This window comes from Bos javanicus, chromosome 22 (genome assembly GCF_032452875.1).
Source record: "Bos javanicus breed banteng chromosome 22, ARS-OSU_banteng_1.0, whole genome shotgun sequence".
Classification (NCBI taxonomy): Eukaryota; Metazoa; Chordata; class Mammalia; order Artiodactyla; family Bovidae; genus Bos; species Bos javanicus.
Window position 1 is genome coordinate 7,603,907 of NC_083889.1, and position 24,490 is coordinate 7,628,396.

The 24,490-nt window shown below is 42.9% G+C and overlaps 1 protein-coding gene and 1 long non-coding RNA gene across 7 annotated transcripts in view; one reads left to right on the top strand and one right to left on the bottom strand.

Annotated features, from left to right (window-relative positions):
* The window catches only part of LOC133235033 (uncharacterized), a 30,114-nt gene extending 6,605 nt beyond the window's left edge, over window positions 1-23,509 (bottom strand). The window contains exon 1 of the long non-coding RNA XR_009732416.1: window positions 23,109-23,509. This is a non-coding gene — a long non-coding RNA (uncharacterized LOC133235033). The remainder of the gene's footprint in view (window positions 1-23,108) is intronic.
* The window catches only part of FBXL2 (F-box and leucine rich repeat protein 2), a 111,767-nt gene that overhangs the window by 7,780 nt on the left and 79,497 nt on the right, over window positions 1-24,490 (top strand). For 2 of the 6 annotated variants that reach the window (XR_009732414.1, XM_061395800.1), the window contains exon 1: window positions 22,078-22,184. The exons of 2 other annotated variants lie outside the window; for them this stretch is intronic. Coding sequence is in view for 2 of the 4 variants with exons in the window: in XM_061395800.1 (XP_061251784.1) it covers window positions 22,182-22,184 (3 nt within the window). In the remaining 2 variants the exon portion in view is untranslated. Of the gene's footprint in view, window positions 1-22,005; window positions 22,185-24,490 lie in introns of those variants that run through there. 2 more of the 6 variants (XM_061395807.1, XM_061395805.1) reach the window with 2 other exon arrangements.

The following is a 24,490-nucleotide window of genomic DNA, read 5'->3' on the forward strand; positions in this document are numbered from 1 at the left end:
AGCAGGGGCTACTGTTTGTTGCAGAGTGTAGGCTTCTCATCACTGTGCGTGGCTTCTCTTGCAGAGCATGGGTTCTAGGCCCAATAGGCTTCAGTATTTGTGCTGCATGGGCTTAATTGCTCTGTAGCATGTGGGATCTTCCCAGACAAGAAATTGAACCCGTGTCCTCTACACTGGCAGTTGCCTTTTTAATCAGTAGACACCAGGAAAATCCCATGTATATATATATTTTTAAATGTTTATTTACTTATTTGGCTGCACAGGGTCTTAGTTGTGGCATGTGAGATCTAGTTCCCCAACCAGGGATCAAACCCAGGGCCCCAGCACTGAGAGATCAGAGTCTTAGCCACTGGACCACCATGTATCTTTTTGAAGTAGAGTTTTGTCCAGGTATATGCCCAGGAGTGGGATTGCTGCATCATGTGCCAACTCTAATTTTAGTTTTATGAGGAGCCTCCAAGCTCTTTTCCATAGTGGCTGCACCAACTTATGTTCCCACGACCAGTGCAGAAGGGTTCCCTTTTCTCTACACCCTCTCCAGCATTTGTTGTTTGTAGATTTTTTTATGGTGGTCATTCTGACTGGGGTGAGGGGGTACCTCATTGTAGTTTTGATCTGCATTTCTCTAATAACTAGCAATGGCGAGCATCTTTTCATGTGCCTGTTGGCCATCTGTATGTCTCCTTCAGAGAAATGTCTCTTCAGGTCTTCTGCCCATTTTTCGATTGGGTTGTTGATTTTTTTTGTCGTTGAGTTATGTGAGCTGTTGTTTATTTTGGAAATCAAGCTGTGTTGCATCATTTGCAAATGTTTTCTCCCAGGCCGTAGGCTGTCTTTTTGTATTGTTTATGGTTTCCTTTGCTGTATAACCATTGTATCTTCTTATTCATGATGTAGTACCTGCCTGTCAATTTCTCTCAAGATACAGCGCTGAGATAAACAGTGAAAATGTGCTGCTATTTTTGCGGCTGAAGGAATGAAAAATGAACCATTTAGTGTGTTAATAACATAACGGAGGCCAAAGCCCATATTTATTCTAGTAACGACAATATACCTGCAAGAGCAGATGCAATTGGCATCAGCCCCTGATTAGATTGAAGATAAGCTGGCAATATTTTCCAATAATTCCATAGTATTTTCCGGCTTTTGCTCTGGCAGACGGGAAAGAAAGATTGAATGACAAAAAGTCCTGGTTTGTATATCCTTTTTACACCTGTTGTCACAGAGTGCCATCCAGTTTCATATGTGACCCAGAGTTTTCATTTTCTAGAGAAATATTATTAACACTAGAATTAACATAAGCCACAATGGCAGTCCTCAATTTTGCACTCCTGGCTTCTGTATGTTTTCATCTAGTAGTGGTCGAGATGCATGTGTATTTCTCATTTGAAAACATGATTAAACAGGAATGATAAGCAGTGACCCATCCCATTTTCCCTGATCGTTCTCTGAGGGCTTGTAACCAACCACTCCCTTTCAAGCACAGTATACAGAATGATCAGTGATATAAATCAAGTGTGCTCAGACACATGGAGTGAGGGGCAGCTCACTCTTTATGGTCTCTACCCACCAGCCACTCAGTTTACTAGGCATGAGCCCACCATGCCACCAGCAGGTCAGGAGTGTGGGACCTTATAAGTTAGGTTAATATGAAAACTGTCCAGAAAATAGAGACTGAGGACTCCTGTTTTGGAGCACTGAGTATGTAGTTTAAACGCTTTTGCTGCATTCTATGTGCAGGTGTGAACAAGAAACCATAAGTAACTTCTCCAGCTCCTTGTGACCGTACCATGTAGGTCACTGTTTCGTGATGCTAGTTCAGTTCAGTTCAGTCGCTCAGTCGTGTCCGACTCTTTGCGACCCCATGAACTGCAGCACGCCAGGCCTCCCTGTCCATCACCAACTCCCGGAGTTCACTCAGACTCATGTCCATCGAGTCAGTGATGCCATCCAGCCATCTCATCCTCTGTCATCCCCTTCTTCTCCTGCCTCCAATCCCTCCCAGCATCAGAGTCTTTTCCAATGAGTCAACTCTTCGCATGAGGTGGCCAAAGTACTAGAGTTTCAGCCTTAGCATCATTCCTTCCAAAGAAATCCCAGGGCTGATCTCCTTCAGAATGGACTGGTTGGATCTCCTTGCAGTCCAAGGGACTCTCAAGAGTCTTCTCCAACACCACAGTTCAAAAGCATCAATTCTTCGGTGCTCAGCCTTCTTCACAGTCCAACTCTTACATCCATACATGACCACTGGAAAAACCATAGCCTTGACTAGATGGACCTTTGTTGGCAAAGTAATGTCTCTGCTTTTCAATATGCTATCTAGGTTGGTCATAACTTTGCTTCCAAGGACTAAGCGTCTTTTAATTTCATGGCTGCAGTCACCATCTGCAGTGATTTTGGAGCCCAGAAAAATAAAGTCTGACACTGTTTCCACTGTTTGCCCATCTATTTGCCATGAAGTGAAGGGACCAGATGCCATGATCTTCGTTTTCTAAATGTTGAGCTTTAAGCCAACTTTTTCACTCTCCACTTTCACTTTCATCAAGAGGCTTTTGAGTTCCTCTTCACTTTCTGCCATAAGGGTGGTGTCATCTGCATATCTGAGGTTATTTATGGGTTATTCCCTTTCTCTGGAGAATAAGTTTCCAGAGAGTAGGAGCTGTAGCTCACTATCTCTGTATCTCAGTGTCTCCACAGCCCTTATCCCAGTGCCTGGCACATAATAAATATTCAACAAATGTCTGATAAATGAACGAGTCCGTACTTCCCATGGTATCGCGGGCACTCTGCTTCCCTCAGCCCACCTGCTCAAATGCATGTTCATCTTTTTTGATTCAATACTAGCATCATCTCCCCTGAGAAGTCTTCTTTTGGACTAGTCCAGTCTCCCCACTCACAGTGCTCTCTTTTGTGCTCCCAGTGTACCCTGAACATTGTCTCAGTAATCACGGATTTTTTAATGTTTTGGCTCTGCTGGGTCTTCATTGCTGCGTGCAGGCTTTTCCTAGTTGCAGCGAGTGGGGCTGCTCTTGGTTGCGGTGCCCGGGCTTCTTTTGTTGTGGAGCACAGGCTCTAGGTCTGCGGGCTCAGTAGCTGTGGCTCACGAGCTTTAGAGCACAGGCTCAGTAGTTGTGGTGCATGGGCTTAGTTGCTCCATGGCCTGTGGGATCATCCTGGACCAGGGATTGAAGCTGTGACCCTGCAGTAGCAGGCAAATTCCTTACCACTGAACCACCAGGGAAGCCCATGGCCTTTATTTTTTAATTGGAGTATAGTTGCTTGACCGTGTTGTGTTCATTTCTGCTGTATGGCAGTCAATAAGTCACATGCCTGTTTCTTGGATTTCCTTCCCATGTAGGTTACCACGGAGCATTGATAGAGTTACCTGTGCTGTACAGGTGGTTAAGTTTTTTGATTTAATTAATTTATTTATGTGACCATGCCCTGCGGCGTGTGGGATCTTGGTTCTCTAATCAGGGATTGAACCTTTGCCCCCTGCAGTGGAAGCACAGTGTCTTGACCACTGGACCACCAGGGAAGTCGATGCATCTTTAATGGAGTGATTGTCCTATAGGCCTGTCTCTCCTACTCGTCTGCATGTCCCTGATGACAGACACCGTGTCTTTTCTGTGGTTTTATCTCTGATGCCTTGGGAAGTACCTGGGTCATAGAGGTTCTCAACCTCTGCTTGATGGATTCATCATACATGCAGCTCCATGGGGTTAACTCATCCAAGAAGAGAGCAGATCAAGGGTCATGGTAATGCTTTCAGTAAAACAATGCATTTGCCAACGGACTGCGCAAATCTCTTCTTAGTGTCTTTTTTTTTAGGGCTGTGACCACGTCCACTTATATTCTTCTGTCTCTGATAGCTAGTAGGCATTTAATTAAGCTTCAATGAGCAGAAAGATAAATAAATGAGGCTCAAAAGCAATATACATCAGCCAACGTAGATTTCAGACTTGATGGATTCAAAGCCGTCTTGCAAATCATCTGCCTCCAGTCTGAAGCCACATAACGAAAAATCACTGCACAATGTAGCATTTACATGCAGGCTGCCTTCAGGGCTACGGAGTTTGTGGGCTTGGTCCTGAGTAAACACAGGCTACACTGAAGAGCCATTGTGGGCGCTGGGAGTTCTTTCAAGTTCCTCTGGGGTCTGAACTTGATTTGCAGCTGGAGCCAAGTCCCGACCAAGCCCCCCCCCCACCCCCGTTTTCAGCAATTGAATTATTAACTAAAAGGAAATCGTCCAGGGTATAACAGTTAGCAGCAGGCTGCCAGTGGTCAGGAAATTTTATTTTGTTTACTGAGAGTGTTTGCACTTAATCTAAGGAAGAGTAGGAACGAGAACTCAGAAAGCAATTCTGAAGATCTGGTTCTGAAGGAAGACAGGCTTTGGACCGGGCAGGAAGGCAGTTCAGGGCAGCCAAGGAATGGCACTGCAGTGCGGTCCCTCAGGACAAGGCTGATTTCATGGTAGTATTACCTACACCTTCCTTCTGTCCAGGCATTTTGGGGAGGGCTCCAGGCTCCCCGATATCTCCTGCAATCCCCAATTTGAATTCTGCGTTGTTCGCTGAAGTCTTTGATCCTTATTGAGATGCAAATGCCACTGAGAGGGACACCTATGAAAAGGCATCTGAGTTTCAGTCTGACTTTTGCAACTAAATGAATATATCTCTTTACATCTCTGGGCCTCAGATTCTTTACCTATAAAATAGAGATGAAAGTGCCACCTAACATACAGGGTTTTTGAGACTGGAATTTGTAAATAAAAAACCTTTCTACAGAAAGAATGATTATCCATAATAGTTTGTTTCTACATGCATGGTGCCTTAGCCACTTGCATCGCTCTGTGTCGTATTAGGTATCTGCTTCTAACTCAGTGGGTTTCCCAGGTGGCTCAGATGGTAAAGTGTCTGCCTGCATTGCGGGAGACCTGGGTTCGATCCCTGGCTCAGGAAAATCCCCTGGAGAAGGAAATGGTAACCCACTCCAGTACTCTTGCCTGGAAAATTCCGTGGACGGAGGAGCCTGGTAGGTTATGGTCCATGGGATCACAAAGAGTCAGACACGACTGAGCAACTTCACTTTCACTTTCTAACTCAGTACATGGGACAGAGTAGGTGCTCAATAAAGGGTAGATGAATTCAGTTCAGTCGCTCAGTCGTGTCCGACTCTTTGCGACCCTATGAACCACAGCACGCAAGGCTTCCCTATCCATCACCAACTCCTGGAGCTTACTCAAACTCATGTCCATCAAGTCGGTGATGCCATACAACCATCTCATCCTCTGTCGTCCCCTTCTCCTCCTGCCTTCAATCTTTCCCAGCATTAGGGTCTTTTCAAATGAGTCAGTTCTTTCCATCAGGTGGCCAAAGGAGCTTCAGCATCAGTCCTTCCAATGAATATTCAAAACTGATTTCTATTACAATTGACTGGTTTGATCTCCTTATAGTACAAAGGACTCTCAAGAGTCTTTTCCAACACCACAGTTCAAAAGCATCAGTTCTTCAGTGCTCAGCTTTCTTTATAGTCCAACTCTCACACCCATCCATGACTACTGGAAAAACCATAGTTTTGACTAGATAGACCTTTGTCAGCAAAATAATGTCTCTGCATTTTAATATGCTGTCTAGGTTGGTTATAGTTTTTCTTGCAAGGAGCAACGTCTTTTAATTTCATGGCTGCAGTCACCATCTACAGTGATTTTGGAGCCCAAGAAAATAAAGTCTGTCACTGTTTCCACTGTTTCCCCATCTATTTGCCATGAAGTGATGGGACCAGATACCATGATCTTAGTTTTTTGAATGTTGAGTTTTAAGCCAACTTTTTCACTCTTCTCTTTCACTTGCATCACGAGGCTCTTTAGTTCCTCTTCGCTTTCTGCCATAAGTGTGGTCATCTCCATATCTGAGGTTATTGATATCTCTCCTGGCAATCTTGATTCCAGCTTGTGCTTCATCCAGCTCGGCATTGAATTGAGTAAGTGAATTGAGCAAGACTAATTTATAGCAGCAGGAAGATAAGTGTTCTCAGGCTTCGATCATGTCTAACAGTAAGATTCTCACTTCTTTAAAGGTCACAGAGTAACCACTGAGCTCTGGCCTTTTGCTCTGGGAAAGCAGGGCAAACTGACCATGTCTGCTGAATTCCCTGTGGAGCTCTCAGTCTGCTATTAGGGACTGTTCTTCCTAGGTCTCCCTCAGATAGTTCATGTATTAACATAGACTGTCCTGTTGTACCCACTGGTGTATCTGTACTTGTCAAGCCATGCGTTCAAACCTTCATTTCCAGAAGAATGGTCATCATGTACATGGGACATGGTGAGAAGACAGGGAAACCCAACCCCACAACGTGACATGTTAAATATCTCTTATCTTAGCCCATATGTTGCTTTTTGCTTTTTGCTGAAGTACAGCAAAGACAGAGACATTGAAAAGTTTTCTTTGAGAAGTAGTGTGATAGAAGAGCCCAAGATGCTTGGCTTCTTCTCTTAGTCTGTTATCAACCTATTGGGTTAATCATTTCTTTGCACTCCATTTCCGGTTCAGCAGAGCCAAGGAATGAAGAGGTGGCTTCTAAGGAGACTTCCATCGTTCTCTGATCCAACGGCCCCTTTCCTCATGCATGGTGGTTTTCTGTGTTTAGAGTGCCTCCTGCTGGCCAGACCAGAATCCCTACCCCTACACTCCCCACATTTGTCAGCGCATGGGGCTAAACTGCGTATTCTGCTGGAAAGAGAGTTGGGTGGGGGTGTCTTGGTCCTGCCACACAAGACTATCTGGAAAAGAAAGAGACCCCCTCAGGAAGAGGACAGAGGTTTATGTAAGCTGCCCAAGAGCTGTAGGGGTCCCCAAAAAGAGCTGTAAGGGTTCCCCAAAAAGAGCTGTAAGGGGTCCCCAAATAGTGACGCGCCACAAAGGACCCAGGAGCCCATACAGGGGGAGGAAGAAGACCTAATGTCAAACAAAGTCGTGCATTTCTATTGCTAAGTGTCTAGTGCCAATTTCTGAAACAAAACTGTATCTTCAAATTTAAGTGGTAGTGGGACTGTTAACCTTGAAGTGAGAAAAAAATCCATGGACTCACTGGGAATTTGGGGGCAGGGACAATTATCCTCGTGAAATAATGTTCAAAGGAACAGTGGAAGGTGAAAACAAACTTGTGTTTTGATCACAATCCATGTATCACCTGCCAATTCACATACTTCAAAGATATATATTTTATTCATTTGAGCCTCCGTTTGCTGTCTGTATGTATCAAGCTGTGGGCAAATATTTTCTCTTATTAGTATTATGTACTAGAAGCTAAAACCACTTACTGAGGAGTTAGCAAATCATCAATAATTAGGTTAAGTCATGTTCAAATAACAGTAGGAATGTACACATGACAATTTTCCAGGCAATTAACTAGAATTGACTTGGACCCAGGTAGGTAGTGGGGGAAAGTTACGTTTGGTGTTCCTCCTCTATTCCCTGCTAAGTGGGTAGCAGGGTGCTGAAGAGAGAAACAAGTGCATTCTGCTACTTGGTAGTACTGTGAACAAGGGCAAATTGCTTTGCTCTCATTTATTCATTCAGCAAGCAAGTGATGGGGAAACAAGAAGTTGAGAGGAACATGCAAGTTGGAGGAGGTTGACAGCTGAAATCTAGGGATGCTGCTGGGTGTGATCAAGAGAGGGAAGCTGGCACACGTGGGAGGTGCTGCAGAGGCCACGAGCCGGGGGGACCCACCAGACATTGAATGAAGAGCAGAAGAGCATCCCTGTCCAGGGAAGACTTGCATACATGCCTCTTGGGTTGCTAGGCATGCCATCGGCTGTCTTAGTGCCTATTAACTTTGCGTTCCAGCCTTTAAAAGGTGGTCAAGCTTGCTTTAATTTATTTTTAAAAGGTAGGAATAGCCTTGGGAGAATAATTAAAAGCCCACTGTTTTTTGTTACATTATATTTTAAGACAGCATATTTTCCTGTCTACTGACTTTTAAGAGGGCCCTGCCAAGTAGTCTGTGTAAGAGTAAATGAGCATATAAAAGGTTTGCTCTGTAGCTATTTGAACATGGTTTTTACAGAATTTTATCTTCATTCACATGAAAAAATAAACAATTCTTCACTTCAGCTTCTCCAGGCTCACCAAAAATGTACAATGTGTGCCTACAGAAGCAAAAGGGGAAAAGATGAAAAAAATAACTCAGTGTGCAGGGGAAAGGATTCTGTTACATGAACAGAGGGCAACATATGGATTGGTTAGATGGTGATGTTGACCAAAGTATTGGGGGGAAAAATGGAGGAATAGGATCTTTTGAAATACTGCAGAGGAAAAGCTGCTACAAACACACTGTGTAGAAAATAATCTGTAAATGCCAGAGTTGTCTGGCAGAATGACACTCTCTTACCCAAAGGTCTTCTGTTTTTATTCCAAAATGTGCTTTTCACCAGTATAACTCTAATACTTTATCAAATTTTAAATTTCACAAGTCAAAATGAATTCACTGACTTATCTAAAGAATGTTATATAAAAGCCAGAGTGCCCTTTGACTGCTGATTCTATCAAAGACAAACCCTTGACCTTCTAGCGATGTCTACTGTTAAGAGTTCAGTGGGTACTATTGAAAGAGAATGAGGAAGATCTATATGTTCTAAAATAGAAGTCTGTGGAGAAAACAAAGAAATTTACTGAATATACATTATGATGGTACTCTTGTGAAAGATGAAAACACACTCAACAATTCTATCAATATATTATATCTGTATCTGTATATCTATATTACAGCTATCTAGTTCTCTCTATTTATGTCTATACTGTCTACATGCTGTGCTGTGCTTAGTCGCTCCATTGTGTCTGACTCTTTGAGACCCCATGGACTGTAGCCCACCAGGCTTCTCTGTCCATGGGGATTCTCCAGGCAAGAATACTGGAATGGGTTGCCATGCCCTTCTCCAGGGGATCCCTTGGAGAAGAAGGATCCATGCCCTTCTTCCCAACCCAGGGATCGAACCCAGGTCTCTTGCATTGCAGGCAGATTCTTTACCTTCTGAGATACCAGGGAATATCTAAATCTGTATCTACTGAGTAGAAAAGGCTTAAAGAAATTTTCACTTCTGGTAATGTGAAATAGATAAATTTCTTTCTGAGGGTAAGGGACATTTAGAAACCTTTGCACATTTTGATAAAAGCATTGCTCATCTAATAAGATAGTGAATAATTGTTAGACCAGGGTCTATGGAAGAGCAGGTGCTCAAAGTTATTTTAGGGATTAAAACTTCTTTCCTTCTGGGGGATTATTTACTCATTCTAGAGGGGACTGCTGAAAGGATGAGAAACTGAATGGTTGTTTTGATAGCCCTGTCAGGCTAAGGAAATGGAAAATACTACAGTGTAACCAAGAAGGGGTGTTTCTTTGCTTTGTGTTGGGACCTCAATGCTCCACATTAGTGATAAAGTTATACAAAAAAAGGCTGGGGTGGAGATTGCAACTCAGGTTTGAATAATCTCAGTCATGAATTTTTCTCTTAAACTTTTATTTTGTATCGGGGTATAAGGCAATGGCACCCCACTCCAGTACTCTTGCCTGGCAAATCCCATGGACGGAGGAGCCTGGTAGGCTGCAGTCCATGGGGTCGCTAAGAGTCGGACACGACAGAGCGACTTCACTTTCACTTTTCACTTTCATGCATTGGAGAAGGAAATGGCAACCTACTCCAGTGTTCTTGCCTGGAGAATCCCAGGGACGGCAGAGCCTGGTGGGCTGCTGTCTATGGGGTCGCACAGAGTCGGACACGACTGAGGCGACTTAGCAGCAGCATAGCCGATTAACAATGTTGTGACAGTTTCAGGTGAACAGTGAAGGGACTCAGCCGTACAGACACATGTATCCATCTTCCCCAAACTATCCTCCCATCTCCGCTGCCACATAACATTGAGCAGAGCTCCGTATGCTGTATAGTAGGTCCTTGTTGGTGATCCCTTTTGACTACAGCGGTGTGCCCATGTCCCAAACTCCCTCTCTCTTCCCCCCGTCAGCCATAAAAGTTCATTCTGTAAGTCTGAGTCTCTATCTGTTTTGTTAAGTAAATTCATTTGTATAGTTTTTTAGATTCCATATAAAAAGGATGTCTGACCATATTTCTCCTTCTCTAACTTAGTTCACTCAGTATGACAGTCTCTAGGTCCATCCAGGTTGCTGCAGATGGAAGTATTTCATTCTTTTTAATGACTGAGTAATATTACGTTGTATATATTTACCACCTCTTCTTTATCCATTCCTCTCTTGGTGGACATTAGGTTGCCTCCATGTCTTGCTTACTGTAAACAGTGCTGCCGTGAACATTGGGGTGCATGTATCCTTTCAGATCATGTTTTCTCTGGATATATGCCCAGGGATGCGATTGCAGGGTCATATGGTAGCTTTGTTTTTAGTTTTTTGAGGGACCTCCATACTGTTCTCTATAATCAGCGTACCAAGTTACATTCCTACCAACAGTGTAGGAGGGTTACCTTCTCTTCACACCCTCTCCAGCATTTATTGTTTGTGGATTTTTTTTTTATGATAGTCATTCTGATTGGTGTGAGGTGATACCTCACTGAAGTTTTGATTTATGTTTCTCTGATAATTAGCACTATTGAGCAAATTTTCATGTGCCTTATGGCCATATGTCTGTCTTCTTTGGAGAAATGTCCATTTAGGTCTTCTTCCCATTTGTTGATTGGGTTGAACACAGCAATCATTGGTTGAACATAGGCAGAACACTCTCTGACATAAATCACAGTAATATCTTTTTCAGTCCGCCTCCCAGAATAATTGAAATAAAAACAAAAATAAACAAATGGGACCTACTTAGACTCAAAAGCTTTTGCATAGCAAAGGAAACAATAAACAAAACAAAAAGACAACCTACAAATTAGGAGAAAATATTTGCAAATGATATAACTAACAAAGGATTAGTTTCCAAAATTTATAAATAGCTCATGATGCTTAACAGCATCAAAACAAACATCCAATCAAAAAATGAGCAGAAGACCTAAATAGTCATTTCTCCAGTGAATTTTTAAAATTAATTTTTAGAGGTGGCAAGAATACACAGAAGAACTATACAAAAAAGATATTAGTGACCCCGACAACCACAACGGTGTGATCACTCACTTAGAGCCAGACATCCTGGAATGCGAAGTCGAGTGGGACTTAGGCAGCATCACTATGAACAAAGCTAGTGGAGGTGATGGAATTCCAGTCGAGCTATTTCAAATCCTAAAAGATGATGCTGTGAAAGTGCTGCACTCAGTATGTCAGCAAATTTGGAAAACTCAGCAGTGGCCACAGGACTGGAAAAGGTCAGTTTTCATTCTAATCCCAAAGAAAGGCAATGCCAAAGCTGTTCAAACTACAGCACAATTGCATTCGTCTCACACGCTAGCAAAGTAATGGTCAAAATTCTTGAAGCCAGGCTCCAACAATACATGAACCAAGAACTTCCAGATGGTCAAGCTGGTTTTAGAAAAGGCAGAGGAACCAGAGCTCAAATTGCCGACAGCTATTGGATTATCAAAAAAGCAAGAGAGTTTCAGAAAAACATCTACTTCTGCTTTATTGACTATGCCAAAGCCTTTGACTGTGTGGATCACAACAAACTGTAGAAAATTCTTAAAGAAATGGGAATACCAGACCATTTTACCTGCTTCCTGAGAAATCTGTATGCAAGTCAAGAAGCAACAGTTAGAACTGGACATGGAACGACAGACTGGTTCCAAATTGGGAAAAGAGTACGTCAAGGCTGTATATTGTCACTCTACTTATTTAACTTATATGCGAGTACATCATGAGAAATGCTGGAATCAAGGTTGCAGGGAGAAATATCAATAACCTCAGATATGGAGATGACACCACCCTTATGGCAGAAAGTGAAGAGGAACTAAAAAGCCTCTTGATGAAAGTAAAAGAGGAGAGTGAAAAAGTTGGCTTAAAACTCAACATTCAAAAAACAAGATCAGGGCATCTGGTCCCATCACTTCATGGCAAATAGATGGGGAAACAATGGAAACAGTGAGAAACTTTATTTTCTTGGGCTCCAAAATCACTGCAGATGGTGACTGTAGCCATGAAATTAAAAGATGCTTGCTCCTTGGAAGAAAAGCTATGACCAACATAGACAGCATATTAAAATGCAGAGACATTACTTTGCCAACAAATATCTGTCTAGTCAAAGCTATGGTTTTTCCAGTAGTCATGGATGGATGTGAGAGTTGGAGTATAAGGAAAGCTGAGCACTGAAGAACTGATACTTTTGAACAGTGGTATTGGAGAAGACTCTTGAGAGTCCTTTGGACTGTAAGATCAAACCAGTCAATCGTAAAGGAAATCAGTTCTGAATATTCATCAGAAGGACTGATGCTGAAGCTGAAGCTGAAGTTCCAATCCTTTGGCCACCTGATGCAAATAACTGACTCATTTGAAAAGACCCTGATGCTGGGAAAGATTGAAGGCAGGAGGAGAAGGGGACGACAGAGGATGACATGGTTGGGTGGCATCACCGACTTGATGGACATAAATTTGAGCAAGCTCGGCAAGTTGGTGATGGACAGGGAGGCCTGGCGTGCTGCAGTCCATGGGGTTGCAAATAGTCAGACACAACTGAGTGACAACTAAACTGATATGCATCAATATATGATATTTGTTTTTCTCTTTCTGACTTACTTCATTCTGTACGGCAGTCTATAGGTCAGTTCACATCTCTGCAGATGGTACAGTTTTGTTCCTTTTAATGGTTGAGTAATATTCAATTGTATATCTATACATGAGTTCTTCTCTATTCATTCCTCGGTTAATGGGCATTTAGGTCGTTTCCATGTCTTGGTTAGTGTAAGTCGTGCTGCAGTGAACACTGGGGTGCATTTATCTCTGAATTATTGTTTTCTCTGGGTACATGCCCAGAAATAGGTTTGCTGGTTCATATAGTAGTTCTATTTTTAGTTTTTTAAGGACTCTCCATATTATTGTCCATAGTGACTGTGTCAACTTACATTCTCACCAACAGTGTAATTGGGTTCCCTTTTCTCCATACCCTCTCCAGCATTTATTGTTTGTAAATTTTTTGATGATGGCCAGTCTGGTGTAATGTGATACCTCGTTGTAGCTTGGATTTACATTTCAGTAATAATTAGTGTGTTGAGCATCTTTTCCTGTGTCTATTGGCCATCTGTATGTCTTTGGAGAAATGTCTATTTAAGGCTTCCCTTTTTTTTTTGATTGGGTTGTTTGTTATTTTGATATCGAGCTGCAGGAGCTGTTTGTATATTTTGGAGAGTAATCCCTTCCCAGTTGCTTCATTTGCAAATGTTTTCTCCATTCTGAGTGTTGTCTTTTCATCTTGTTTATGGTTTCCTTTGCTGTGCAAAAGCTTTTAATTAGGTACCGGTTGTTTCTTTTTGTTTTTATTTTCATTGCTGTAGGAGGTGGGTCAAAGAACATCTTGCTGCGATTTATGTCAAAGAGTGTTCTATGTTTTCCTCTAAGTTTTACAGTGTCTGGCCTTCAGTCATGAATTTGGTTTAAAGTTAACTCATGTTACTTGGGTGTGTATGTGCCTACCAGAAATAAAAATATGTTCTCTAGAGGAAGAGTATATCATTCTTGGGAACAAATTAGTCTACAAACAATTTTGCAAGTAGATATCTGATCTATAATTAAAACAAAACAGGCACATGAGGGACGAAAAGGAAATAATAATGAAAACCAGCAGAAACAACAGATGGTAAGAAGAGAAGCATAGAGAAACCAGATATTGGAGCTATCAGATTCATAGTTTAAAATATCTATTCATTATATTCAGAGAGATAAAATGTGAGAAATATGTCAGAGTACTAGAAACTATAAAAATTAAAAAATGTGAAGTCTGCAACTAAAAATTAAAATTGAAATTAAAAGCTCAATGAGGGTCTTCCCTGGTGGTGCAGTAAATGGGAGTCTACCTACCAATGCAGGGGACATAGGTTCGATCCCTGGTCCAAGAGGGTTCCACATACCATGGAACAACTTCTGAGTTGCATGCTCAACTTCTGAGCCCGTGCTCTAGCAACTACGGAGCCTGTGTTCTGCAACTGCTGAGGCCCACACGCCTGGAGCCTGTGCTCTGCAACAGAAGAACACACCCCAGTGAGAAGCCTGTGCTCTGCAACAGGAGAATACATCCCAGTGAGGAGCCTGTGCTCTGCAACAGGAGAACACACCCCAGTGAGAAGTCTGTGCTCTGCAACAGGAGAATACATCCCAGTGAGAAGCCTGTGCTCTGCAACAGAATACAGCCCAGTGAGAAGCCTGTGCTCTGCAACAGGAGAATACAGCCCAATGAGAAGCCTGTGCTCTGCAACAGGAGAATACACCACAGTGAGAAGTCTGTGCTCTGCAACAGAATACACCCCAGTGAGAAGCCTGGGCTCTGCAACAGGAGAATACACCCCAGTGAGAAGCCTGTGCTCTGCAACAGGACAATACAGCCCAGTGAGAAGCCTGTGCTCTGCAACAGGACAATACAGCCCAGTGAGAAGCCTGTGCTCTGCAACAGGACAATACACCCCAGTGAGAAGCCTGTGCACTGAAACAGGACAATACAGCCCAGTGAGAAGCCTGTGCTCTGCAACAGGAGAATATAGCCCAATGAGAAGCCTGTGCTCTGCAACAGGAGAATACAGCCCAATGAGAAGCCTGTGCTCTGCAACAGGAGAATACAGCCCAATGAGAAGCCTGTGCTCTGCAACAGGAGAATACAGCCCAATGAGAAGCCTGTGCTCTGCAACAGGAGAATACAGCCCAATGAGAAGCCTGTGCTCTGCAACAGAATACACCACAGTGAGAAGCCTGTGCTCTGCAGTGTAGAATGGCTCCACTTATCACTAGAGAAAGCCTGCATGCAGCAACAAAGAACTAGTGCAACCAAAAAAAAAAAAAAGCTCAATGAATATTTTTAACAGCAAACTAAACACTGATAGAGAGATTTAGTGGACTGAAAGATATTTTGGAAGAAAATATTTAGAAGGAAGCATAAAGAGACAAAAGGAAAAATATAAAATAAAGAAGTAATAGGTTTAGAAAATTCTGTGTGAAGATCACTCATATGATACCTTAAGTGCAAGAGGGAAAGGAGAGGAAGGATGGGGCAGAAGAATATCCTAAGAGATTATGGCTGAAAGTCTTTCTGAACTGATAAAAGATACCAAGCCACAGATACTTGAATACGTGCAAAGCCACGCAGGGTAAATACAAAGAAAGTTTCACCTAGGCACATTGTATATTTTTGACTCCTTTGTTTTACGGCAAGTTATTAATTGCCCATATAAGTGTGGGTTTATCACTGGGCCCTCTATTCAGTTCAGTTCAGTTCAGTTGCTCAGTCGTGTCCGACTCTTTGTGACCCCATGAACTGCAGCATGCCAGGCCTCCCCGTCCATCACCAACTGCTGGAATCTACCCAAACCCATGTCCATCAAGCCAGTGATTCCATCCAACCATCTCATCCTCTGTTGTCCCCTTCTCCTCCTGCCCTCAATCTTTCCCAGCATCAGGGTCTTTTCAAATGAGTCAGCTCTTCGCATCAGGTGGCCAAAGTACTGGAGTTTCAGCTTCAGCATCAGCCCTTCCAATGAACACCCAGGGCTGATCTCCTTCAGAATGGACTGGTTGGATCTCCTTGCTGTCCAAGGGACTCTCAAGAGTCTTCTCCAATACCACAGTTCAAAAGCATCAATTCTTTGGCGCTCAGCTTTCTTTATAGTCCAACTCTCACATCCATACATGACCACTGGAAAAACCATAGCCTTGACTAGATGGACCTTTGTTGACAAAGGTCCCATGAACCACAGCATGCCAGGCCTCCTTGTCCATCACCAACTGCTGGAGTCTACCCAAACCCATGTCCATCAAGTTGGTGATGCCGTCCAACCATCTCATCCTCTGTCATCCCCTTCTCCTCCTGCCTTCAATCTTTCCCAGCATCAGGGTCTTTTCCAATGAGTCAGCTCTTTGCATCAGGTGGCCAAAGTGTTGGAGGTTCAGCTTCAGCATCAGTTCTTCCAATGAATATTCAGGACTGATTTCCTTAAATTGTCTTCAATTTCAGGATCTGACCCAGGCTCCTTTCAAATTACTGCCTCTTGGTTGAGATTTGGAATGTGTGAGATTTTATTTGTGCCCTTTAGTAGCAGAGTCTTTATTCCTTACAGTCCTCCGGCTCTCTTCTGCAAGCTCCATTGGCCTTCAAAGCCAGATGTTCTGGGAGCTTGTCTTCTTGGTGGAGGACCCCAGGCTAGTGAGCCCAGTCTGAGGCTAGGACCCCTGGCTCCTTGGGGAGAACCTCTGCAGTTGTAATTACCCTCCCATTTGTGGGTCACTTACCCGAGGATATGGGTCTTGACTATGCTGCATCTCTGCCCCTCTTATCCATCTCATCGTGGGTCCTTTTGTTGTGAAGGTGTTTCTTGCTAGTCTTTAGTTTGTTCTTATAGTTACTGTGTGAATAGTTGTGATCGTGATGGTTTGCCCATGGGAGGAGGTAAGCTTAGGATCTTCCTACTCTGCCATTTTGGTCACCTTGGCCTTAATTGTCTTTTCATATGCTATTTGCCATCTCTATATCATTTTTGTTGAAGTGTCTGTTCCGATCTTTTGATCATTTTTAAATTGAGTTGTTTGTTTCCTTATTGTTGAGCTTTAAAAGTTCTTTGTATTTTGGATACAAGTTCTTTATCAAATATATGTTTTGCAAATACATTATCCCAATCTGTGGCTTATTTCTTTAATTGTCTTAAACTACCTTAATTATTACTACTTTTGTCTTCAACACGTGACAGGCCAGTGAAGTTAATTGGTATCCTTACACACTACTAGTGGGAATATAGACTGGTGCAGCCTCTTTGGAAAATAGTCTGGCAGTTTGTCAAATGCTGAAACACAGTTACAATTTGACCCAGAAATTTTACTCCTAGATAGACACCCAATAGACATAAAGACATGTGTCTGTATAAAAACATGTTCATAGATATTCATAGCAGCATTATTCACAATAGCCAAAAGATGGAAAGAACTGAAGTGTCTATCAGCGGACAAATGGATTAGCAAAACTGTGTGATATATATCGTTTCAAGGACTATTATTTGACTATAAAAAGGAATAAAATACTGCTAGATGCTACAACGTGGATGAATCTTGAAAATGTTGTGCTAAAAGAACCCAGCTATTAAAACAAAAGCTCAATTATTGTGTGAATACATTCATATAAACGTTTAGAAGGGAAATCTATATACTATACAATGGACTATTATTCAGTGTTCAAAAAGAAGGAAATCTTACCATTTGTGACAACATGGATGTGCCTCGAGGATATTATGCTAATTGAAAGAAACCAGACACAGAAAGACAACTGCCGCATGATCTCACTTGTAAGTGTATTCTAAGATAGTCATACACACAGAGTGAGAGAGTGGAATGGTGGTTATCCGGGATTGCAGGTAGAGAGAAATGGGGAGATGCTGGACAAAGGGTGCAAAGTTTCAGTTACACAAGATGAATAAGTTCTGGATATCTAATGTATGACAATGAGAATATAGCTAACAATGTTGTATTGTGTATAGACATTTTCTTAGAAAGTAGATCTTAAGAGTTCTCACCACAAGACAGAAAGAGAGGAAGAAAGAAAGTAAGGAAGAAAGGGAAAATAGTGGTAATTATATGAGGTAATGGATATGTTAATCAACTGAATTGTGGTAGTTATTTCACAGTGTATACACATATCAAATCATAACACTGTACACCGTAAATATGTCCAATTTTAAGTTGTCAATTGTTGTTCAGTAGCTAATCACATCAAACTCTTTGAGACCCCATGAACTGTAGCGCACCAGGCTTCCCTGTCCTTCACTGTCTCCCTGAGTTTGCGCAAACTCATGGCCACTGAATCAGTGATGCCATCCCACCATCTCATCCTCTGTCATCCCTTTCTCCTCTTGTTCTCAATCTTTCCCAGCATCAGGGTCTTTTCATGAAGATGAAAAGCATCTCTCTTTTCATGCTTCTTCATCTCTGCTTCAGTCGTATCCAACTCTATGTGACCCCATAGACGGCAGCCCACCAAGCTCCCCCGTCCCTGGGATTCTCCAGGCAAGAACACTGGAGTGGGTTGCCATTTCCTTCTCCAATGCATGAAAGTGAAAAGTGAAAGTGAAGTTGTTCAGTCGTGTCTGACTCTTAGCGACCCCATGGACTACAGGCCACCAGGCTCCTCCGCCCATGGGATTTTCCAGGCAAGAGTACTGGAGAGGGGTGCCGTTGCCTTCTCCGAATATGCTGTCTAGGTTGGTTATAACTTTTCTTCCAAGGAGCAAGTGTCTTTTAATTTCATGGCTGCAGTCACCATCTGCAGTGATTTTGGAGCCCCCCAAAATGAAGTCTGTCATTGTTTTCACTGTTTCCCCATCTATTTGCCATAAAGTGATGGGACCAGATGCCATGATCTTAGTTTTCTGAATGCTGAGTTTTAAGTCAATTTTTTCACTCTCCTCTTTCACTTTCATCAAGAGGCTCTTTAGTTATTCTTCGTTTTCTGCCATAAGGGTGGTGTCATCTGCATATCTGAAATTATTGATATTTCTCCCTGCAATCTTGATTCCAGCTTGTGCTTCATCCAGTCCAGCATTTCTCATGATGTACTCTGCATATAAGTGAAATAAGCAGGGTGACAGTATACATCCTTGACGTACTCCTTTTCCTATTTGGAACCAGTCTGTTGTTCCATGTCCAGTTCTAACTGTTGCTTCTTGACCTGCATACAGATTTCTTAAGAGGCAGGTCAGGTGGTCTGGTATTCCCATCTCTTGAAGAATTTTCCACAGTTTGTTGTGATCCACACAAAGGCTTTGGCATAGTCAATAAAGCAGAAGTAGATGTATTTCTGGAGCTCTCTTACTTTTTCAATGATCCAACGGATGTTGGCAACTTGATCTCTGGTTCTTCTGCCTTTTCTAAATCCAGCTTGAACATCTGGAAGTTCACGGTTCACACACTGATGAAACCTGGCTTGGAGAATTTTGAGCGTTACTTTACTAGCATGTGAGATGAGTGCAATTGTGCGGTAGTTTGAGCATTCTTTTACACTGCCTTTCTTTGGGATTGGAATGACAACTGACCTTTTCCCGTCCTGTGGCCACTGCTGAGTTTTCCAAATTCGCTGGCATATTGAGTGTAACAGTTTCACAGCATCATCTTTTAGGATTTGAAATAGCTCAACTAGAATTCCATCACCTTCACTAGCTTTGTTCATAGTGATGCTTCCTAAGGCCCACTTGACTTCACATTCCAGGATGTCTGGCTCTAGGCGAATGATCACACCATCGTGATTATCTGGGTCATGAAGATCTGTTTTGTATAGTTCTTCTGTCTATTCTTGCCACCTCTTCTTAATATCTTCTGCTTCTGTTAGGTCCATACCATTTCTGTCCTTTACTGTGCCCATCTTTGCATGAAATGTTGCCTTGGTATCTCTAATTTCCTTGAAGAGATCTCTAGTCTTTCCCATTCTGTTGTTTTCCTTTATTTCTTTGCATCAATCACCGAGGAAGGCTTTCTTATCTCTTCTTGCTATTCTTAGGAACTCTGCATTCAAATGGATATATCTTTCCTTTTCTCCTTTGCCTTTCACCTTTCTTCTTTTCATAGCTATTTGTAAGGCCTCCTTAGACAACCATTTTGCCTTTTTGTATTTATTTTTCTTGGGGATGGTCTTGATCCCTGCCTCCTGTACAATGTCACGAACCTCCATCCATAGTTCTTCAGGCACTCTGTTTATCAGATCTAATCCAGTTGGCTTAAAGTTCAACATTCAGAAAACAAAGATCATGGCATCCGGTCCCATCACTTCATGGGAAATAGATGGGGAAACAGTGGAAACAGTGTCAGACTTAATTTTTGGGGGCTCCAAAATCACTGCAGATGGTGACTGCAGCCATGAAATTAAAAGACGCTTACTCCTTGGAAGGAAAGTTATGACCAACCTAGATAGCATCTTCAAAAGCAGAGACATTACTTTGCCAACAAAGGTTCGTCTAGTCAAGGCTATGGTTTTTCCTGTGGTCATGTATGGATGTGAGAGTTGGACTGTGAAGAAGGCTGAGCGCCGAAGAATTGATGCTTTTGAACTGTGGTGTTGGAGAAGACTCTTGAGAGTCCCTTGGACTGCAAGGAGATCCAACCAGTCCATTCTGAAGGAGATCAGCCCTGGGATTTCTTTGGAAGGAATGATGCGAAAGCTGAAACTCCAGTACTTTGGCCACCTCATGTAAAGAGTTGACTCATTGGAAAAGACTCTGATGCTGGGAGGGATTGGGGGCAGGAGGAGAAGGGGACGACAGAGGATGAGATGGCTGGATGGTGTCACTGACTCGATAGACATGAGTCTGAGTGAACTCTGGGAGTTGGTGATGGACAGGGAGGCCTGGCGTGCTTCGATTCATGGGGTCGAAAAGAGTCAGACACGACTGAGTGACTGAACTGAACTGAACTGAATCCCTTGAATCTATTTCTCACTTCCACTGTATAATCATAAGGGATTTGATTTAGGTCATACCTGAATGGTCTAATGGTTTTCCCTACTTTCTTCAGTTTCAGTCTGAATTTGACAATAAGAAGTTCATGATCTGAGCCACAGTCAGCTCCCAGTCTTGTTTTTGCTGACTGTATAGAACTTCTCCATCTTTGGCTGCAAAGAATATCATCAATCTGATTTCTGTATTGACCGTCTGGTGATGTACATGTGTGAGTCTTCTCTTGTGTTATTGGAAAAGGGTGTTTCCTATGACCAGTGCGTTCTCTTGGCAAAACTCTATTAGCCTTTGCCCTACTTCATTCTGTATTTGAAGGCCAAATTGCCTGTTACCCCAGGTATTTCTTGATTTCCTACTTTTGCATTCCAATCCCCTATAATGAAAAGGACATCTTTTTTGGGTGTTAGTTCTAGAAGGTCTTGTAGGTCTGCATAGAACCGTTCAACTTCAGCTTCTTCAGCATTACTGGTTGGGGCAAAGACTTGGATTACTGTGATATTAAATGGTTTACCTTATAAACAAACAAATCATTCTATTGTTTTTGAGAATGTATCCAAGAACTGTGTTTTGGATTCTTTCTCTATGATGCCTACTCCATTTCTTCTAAGTGATTCTTGCCCACAATAGTAGATATAATGGTACAAAAATAAATCTGGTACCCTTCAGTTATTATCTCTTACCTCCAGCACTCCTCCCCCAGCTGTAAACAACTAGTTATCTACTTTCCATCTCTACAGATTCTCTTCTCCTTCATAGGGCTTTTTGGTTTTGATTGTTGATGACTGTAGTTGTCCATTTGTATAGGGAAAGTGAGAAACTTGGATCAAAAGTCTTACTGGGACTGTATTAAGTGTGGGATGTCTATTAGACATTCAAGGGAAGATGTCAAATCAACTGTAGAGTATGTCTCCTCATAGACTTAATGGCCTAGTAAAGTTCCCTTCAACCATATTAAAAGCATCCAACAAGTTGCAGAATGATTTAGTAAATTAATGTACCATAAATGTTATGACATGAAATAGCATGCAAGGATAATTTTTTATTGAAAAAAGTAGATTATAAAAAGTGCATGGAGCTTGCTTCCATTTCCAAGAATACAGCGTATATTAATATATATAATAATATATATTTTGTTGGAATGCACATAGGCTTGGAAGCAGATAGACTAGAAAAAACAGTGGTTACACCAGGTGTTGGGATTTGGCATGGTTTTATTCTTCTTAATTCGTTATTGTTTAAAGTGTCTCCAATAATAATGTGTTACTTAAATAGGATAAATTTATAAACGTCTTTCCCAGCAGACTGAGGCTGGTTTATCTGTAAGATGAGGGATATCAAGGTGATTAGGGTGTTGAGGTACCACATGCAAAGGAGCAAAGGCAATGAGGCCCCCGCCCAAGACCGAGGCGTGGGGGCACGAAGGGGCGGTCCAAAGGCCCCGCCCCTTATCGTCACGTGCTCACCGGCAGCCAATGGCCGCCTCCGAGCCCACCTAGGGGACGGGGCGGGGCGCCCAGCTGTCGTCACCAGGACAACGGGCGTTGCCGGCGCCTTGTGACTCTGGGCTGTGGGCGCGCTCGCGGCTCTTCGGCCATGGTGAGTTTGGGGCCCTCGCAGCCCGGCCACCAGGCCCTTCCCCGCCCGAGCTGTGCCTCCGCGCGGCCGCCTGCTGGTCTGGGCGGGTGGCGCCGGGGTCGCCGAAAGGCCGGGCCGAGGCCTGCGGGGCTGCCGGGCAGGGCAGGGCTGGGCGGGCCCCCGGGAGGGGGAACCCTGGGGCAGGCGGAACGCCCGCCCGCTGCCCAGGAGCGGCGCCGAGAGTGCCGGGGTCACTGCGGGGACCCAGACCCGGCCGGCCGCCGGACAGCGTAATGCTGTTTCGCCCTAGGGAGCCTGATAAGCCACTCAGAGAGGGTGTGGTTAGGGGGAAAAAAAGGATATGTATGAATATCATCTACCATGTATAGTCATATTAACACTATGTTTCAGTCTGCGTGCTTCCTGTCCAATTTCTATGCAATTATGTACAAATAGGTATTTCTTTGAAATTCATCATTCTGACAGGTTTCTATAGCATGTGAAAATTTGAATTTGTAATTTTGGGGATTCCTCACTCCTTTTTAAAAATGGGGCATTAAGGTGGTGTTTTTTTCTGAGTGCAGCACCCGCACTCGGGGATTTAATTCCTAATTAGTGCGTAGTAAACCCTTTAAATTATTACCTTTATTCAATAACTTGAGACTGAGTGGGCATCCCACCTGGACTCCATTAAGCTCGTTTATAACCCGAAGACTCGGCTCAGGTATTGGCTTGAATAGGCAAGATTTAGGGAATTGTCAGTCGAAGGTGTGAATTCTCCAGAAGCCTCCAAAAGGTGTAAAAGAAGAGCAGAGCTGGATTGTCTGCTTGGAGACACACCTTTGGTGTATTTGCGAGAGGGTGGGGGTGGGTGAGAGGAAAACGCTTAGTTCTGAGAAACAGTTTTTGTAACTGTTAGTAGTGTTACCTAGATTTGCTGCTTACCTGCAGGGGTTAGTGGAAGAGCTACTAAACTGAGAGTGGCCGGTGCTCCCCAAGTGCCGGTAGGGCTTCTGGAGAGAGACGCTGCCCTTTGGAATCTTGGCTGGCTCTGTCCTGTCTTAGTAACTAAGCTACTAAGAGAACGTGGATGATCTGTATCTCATTGACCCCAGAAGAACAACTGCCAGCTGTGTGACCTGTTGATAGTAGGAAAAAAAATACCCCATCACCCACAAATAACAGCAATGCCTTCTTTAGTCCCTGCATGCTTCTTTTAAATTCTGAGTTGCTTTAAGTGAAAATTAATGGAGCCAGAAGAATTTCAGGAAATGAATTTATGAAAAGCTAAGTGTTGTAAATGTTGCAGCGTCTTACTTTTTACATGTAATCTGTGAGAAAAGCTCTTACAATTCTGGCAAGGGGAAAGAACATTAAGGAGTTAACAGTTTCACAGCTTTCTCTCTGAGGGCTTATATTCCTCCAGTTGTCCATTTTCCTTTTCTTCTTTTTGGTCCACCTGTTCCATCCTGATTCACTGTTGTGAATCAACAGTCCACCTTGATTCACGGTCGTAAATTTTAGAGTTTTATGTACTCTAAAAGCATCTTACTGTACTTGTGTACTACTGGTTGCTTTGCCAAACTTAGAAATGCTTTGGTTTTTATCTTTAAGCATTAAAAATTTAATTCATGGGAGGAATTTAAGTGAATGGTAACCTGATGCCTAGGCTCCAGGGTAAAGGGGAGTGAGTGGTTAGTGTAGAGGGAGGATAAGGAGGCTGCTTCTATAATCCCCCAAATGTACTCCAGATATTAACATTACCCTTCCTTAAATGCTTGAATCTAAACATACAGCTTTAGCATTGGATATTTATGGCGTTGCACGTGAATTTTTCTTCAGGGCGTCCCCTGGCAGTCTGGTGATTAAGACTCCATGGCTTCCAACGCAGGAGATGTGGGTTTGATCTCTGGTCGAGGAACTAAGAAGTTGTTTAGTTGCTCAGTTTTGATCCCATGGACTGTAGCCCACCATGCCCCTCTATCCTTGGGATTCTCCAGGCAGGAATACTGGAGTGGGTTGCCATTTCCTTCTCTGGACGATCTTCCCGACACAGGGATTGAGCCCATTTCACTGGCATTGGCAGGTGGATTCTTTACTGCTAAGCCACCAGGAAAGCCCTAAGATCCACATGCCGTGCAGGAGAAAAAAAAAAAAGAATTCAGTTAAGCCACTTGTTTCTATTGCCTTTAAATGATAAATGACAGCTGACATTTATTGTGTACATTTTATGCGTGAGACATTTTTATAAGCACCCCATGTGTCTTAAGTAACCATCACAACAACCTTACGCGGAAAATACCGTTTCCACATTTTAGAGATGAGGA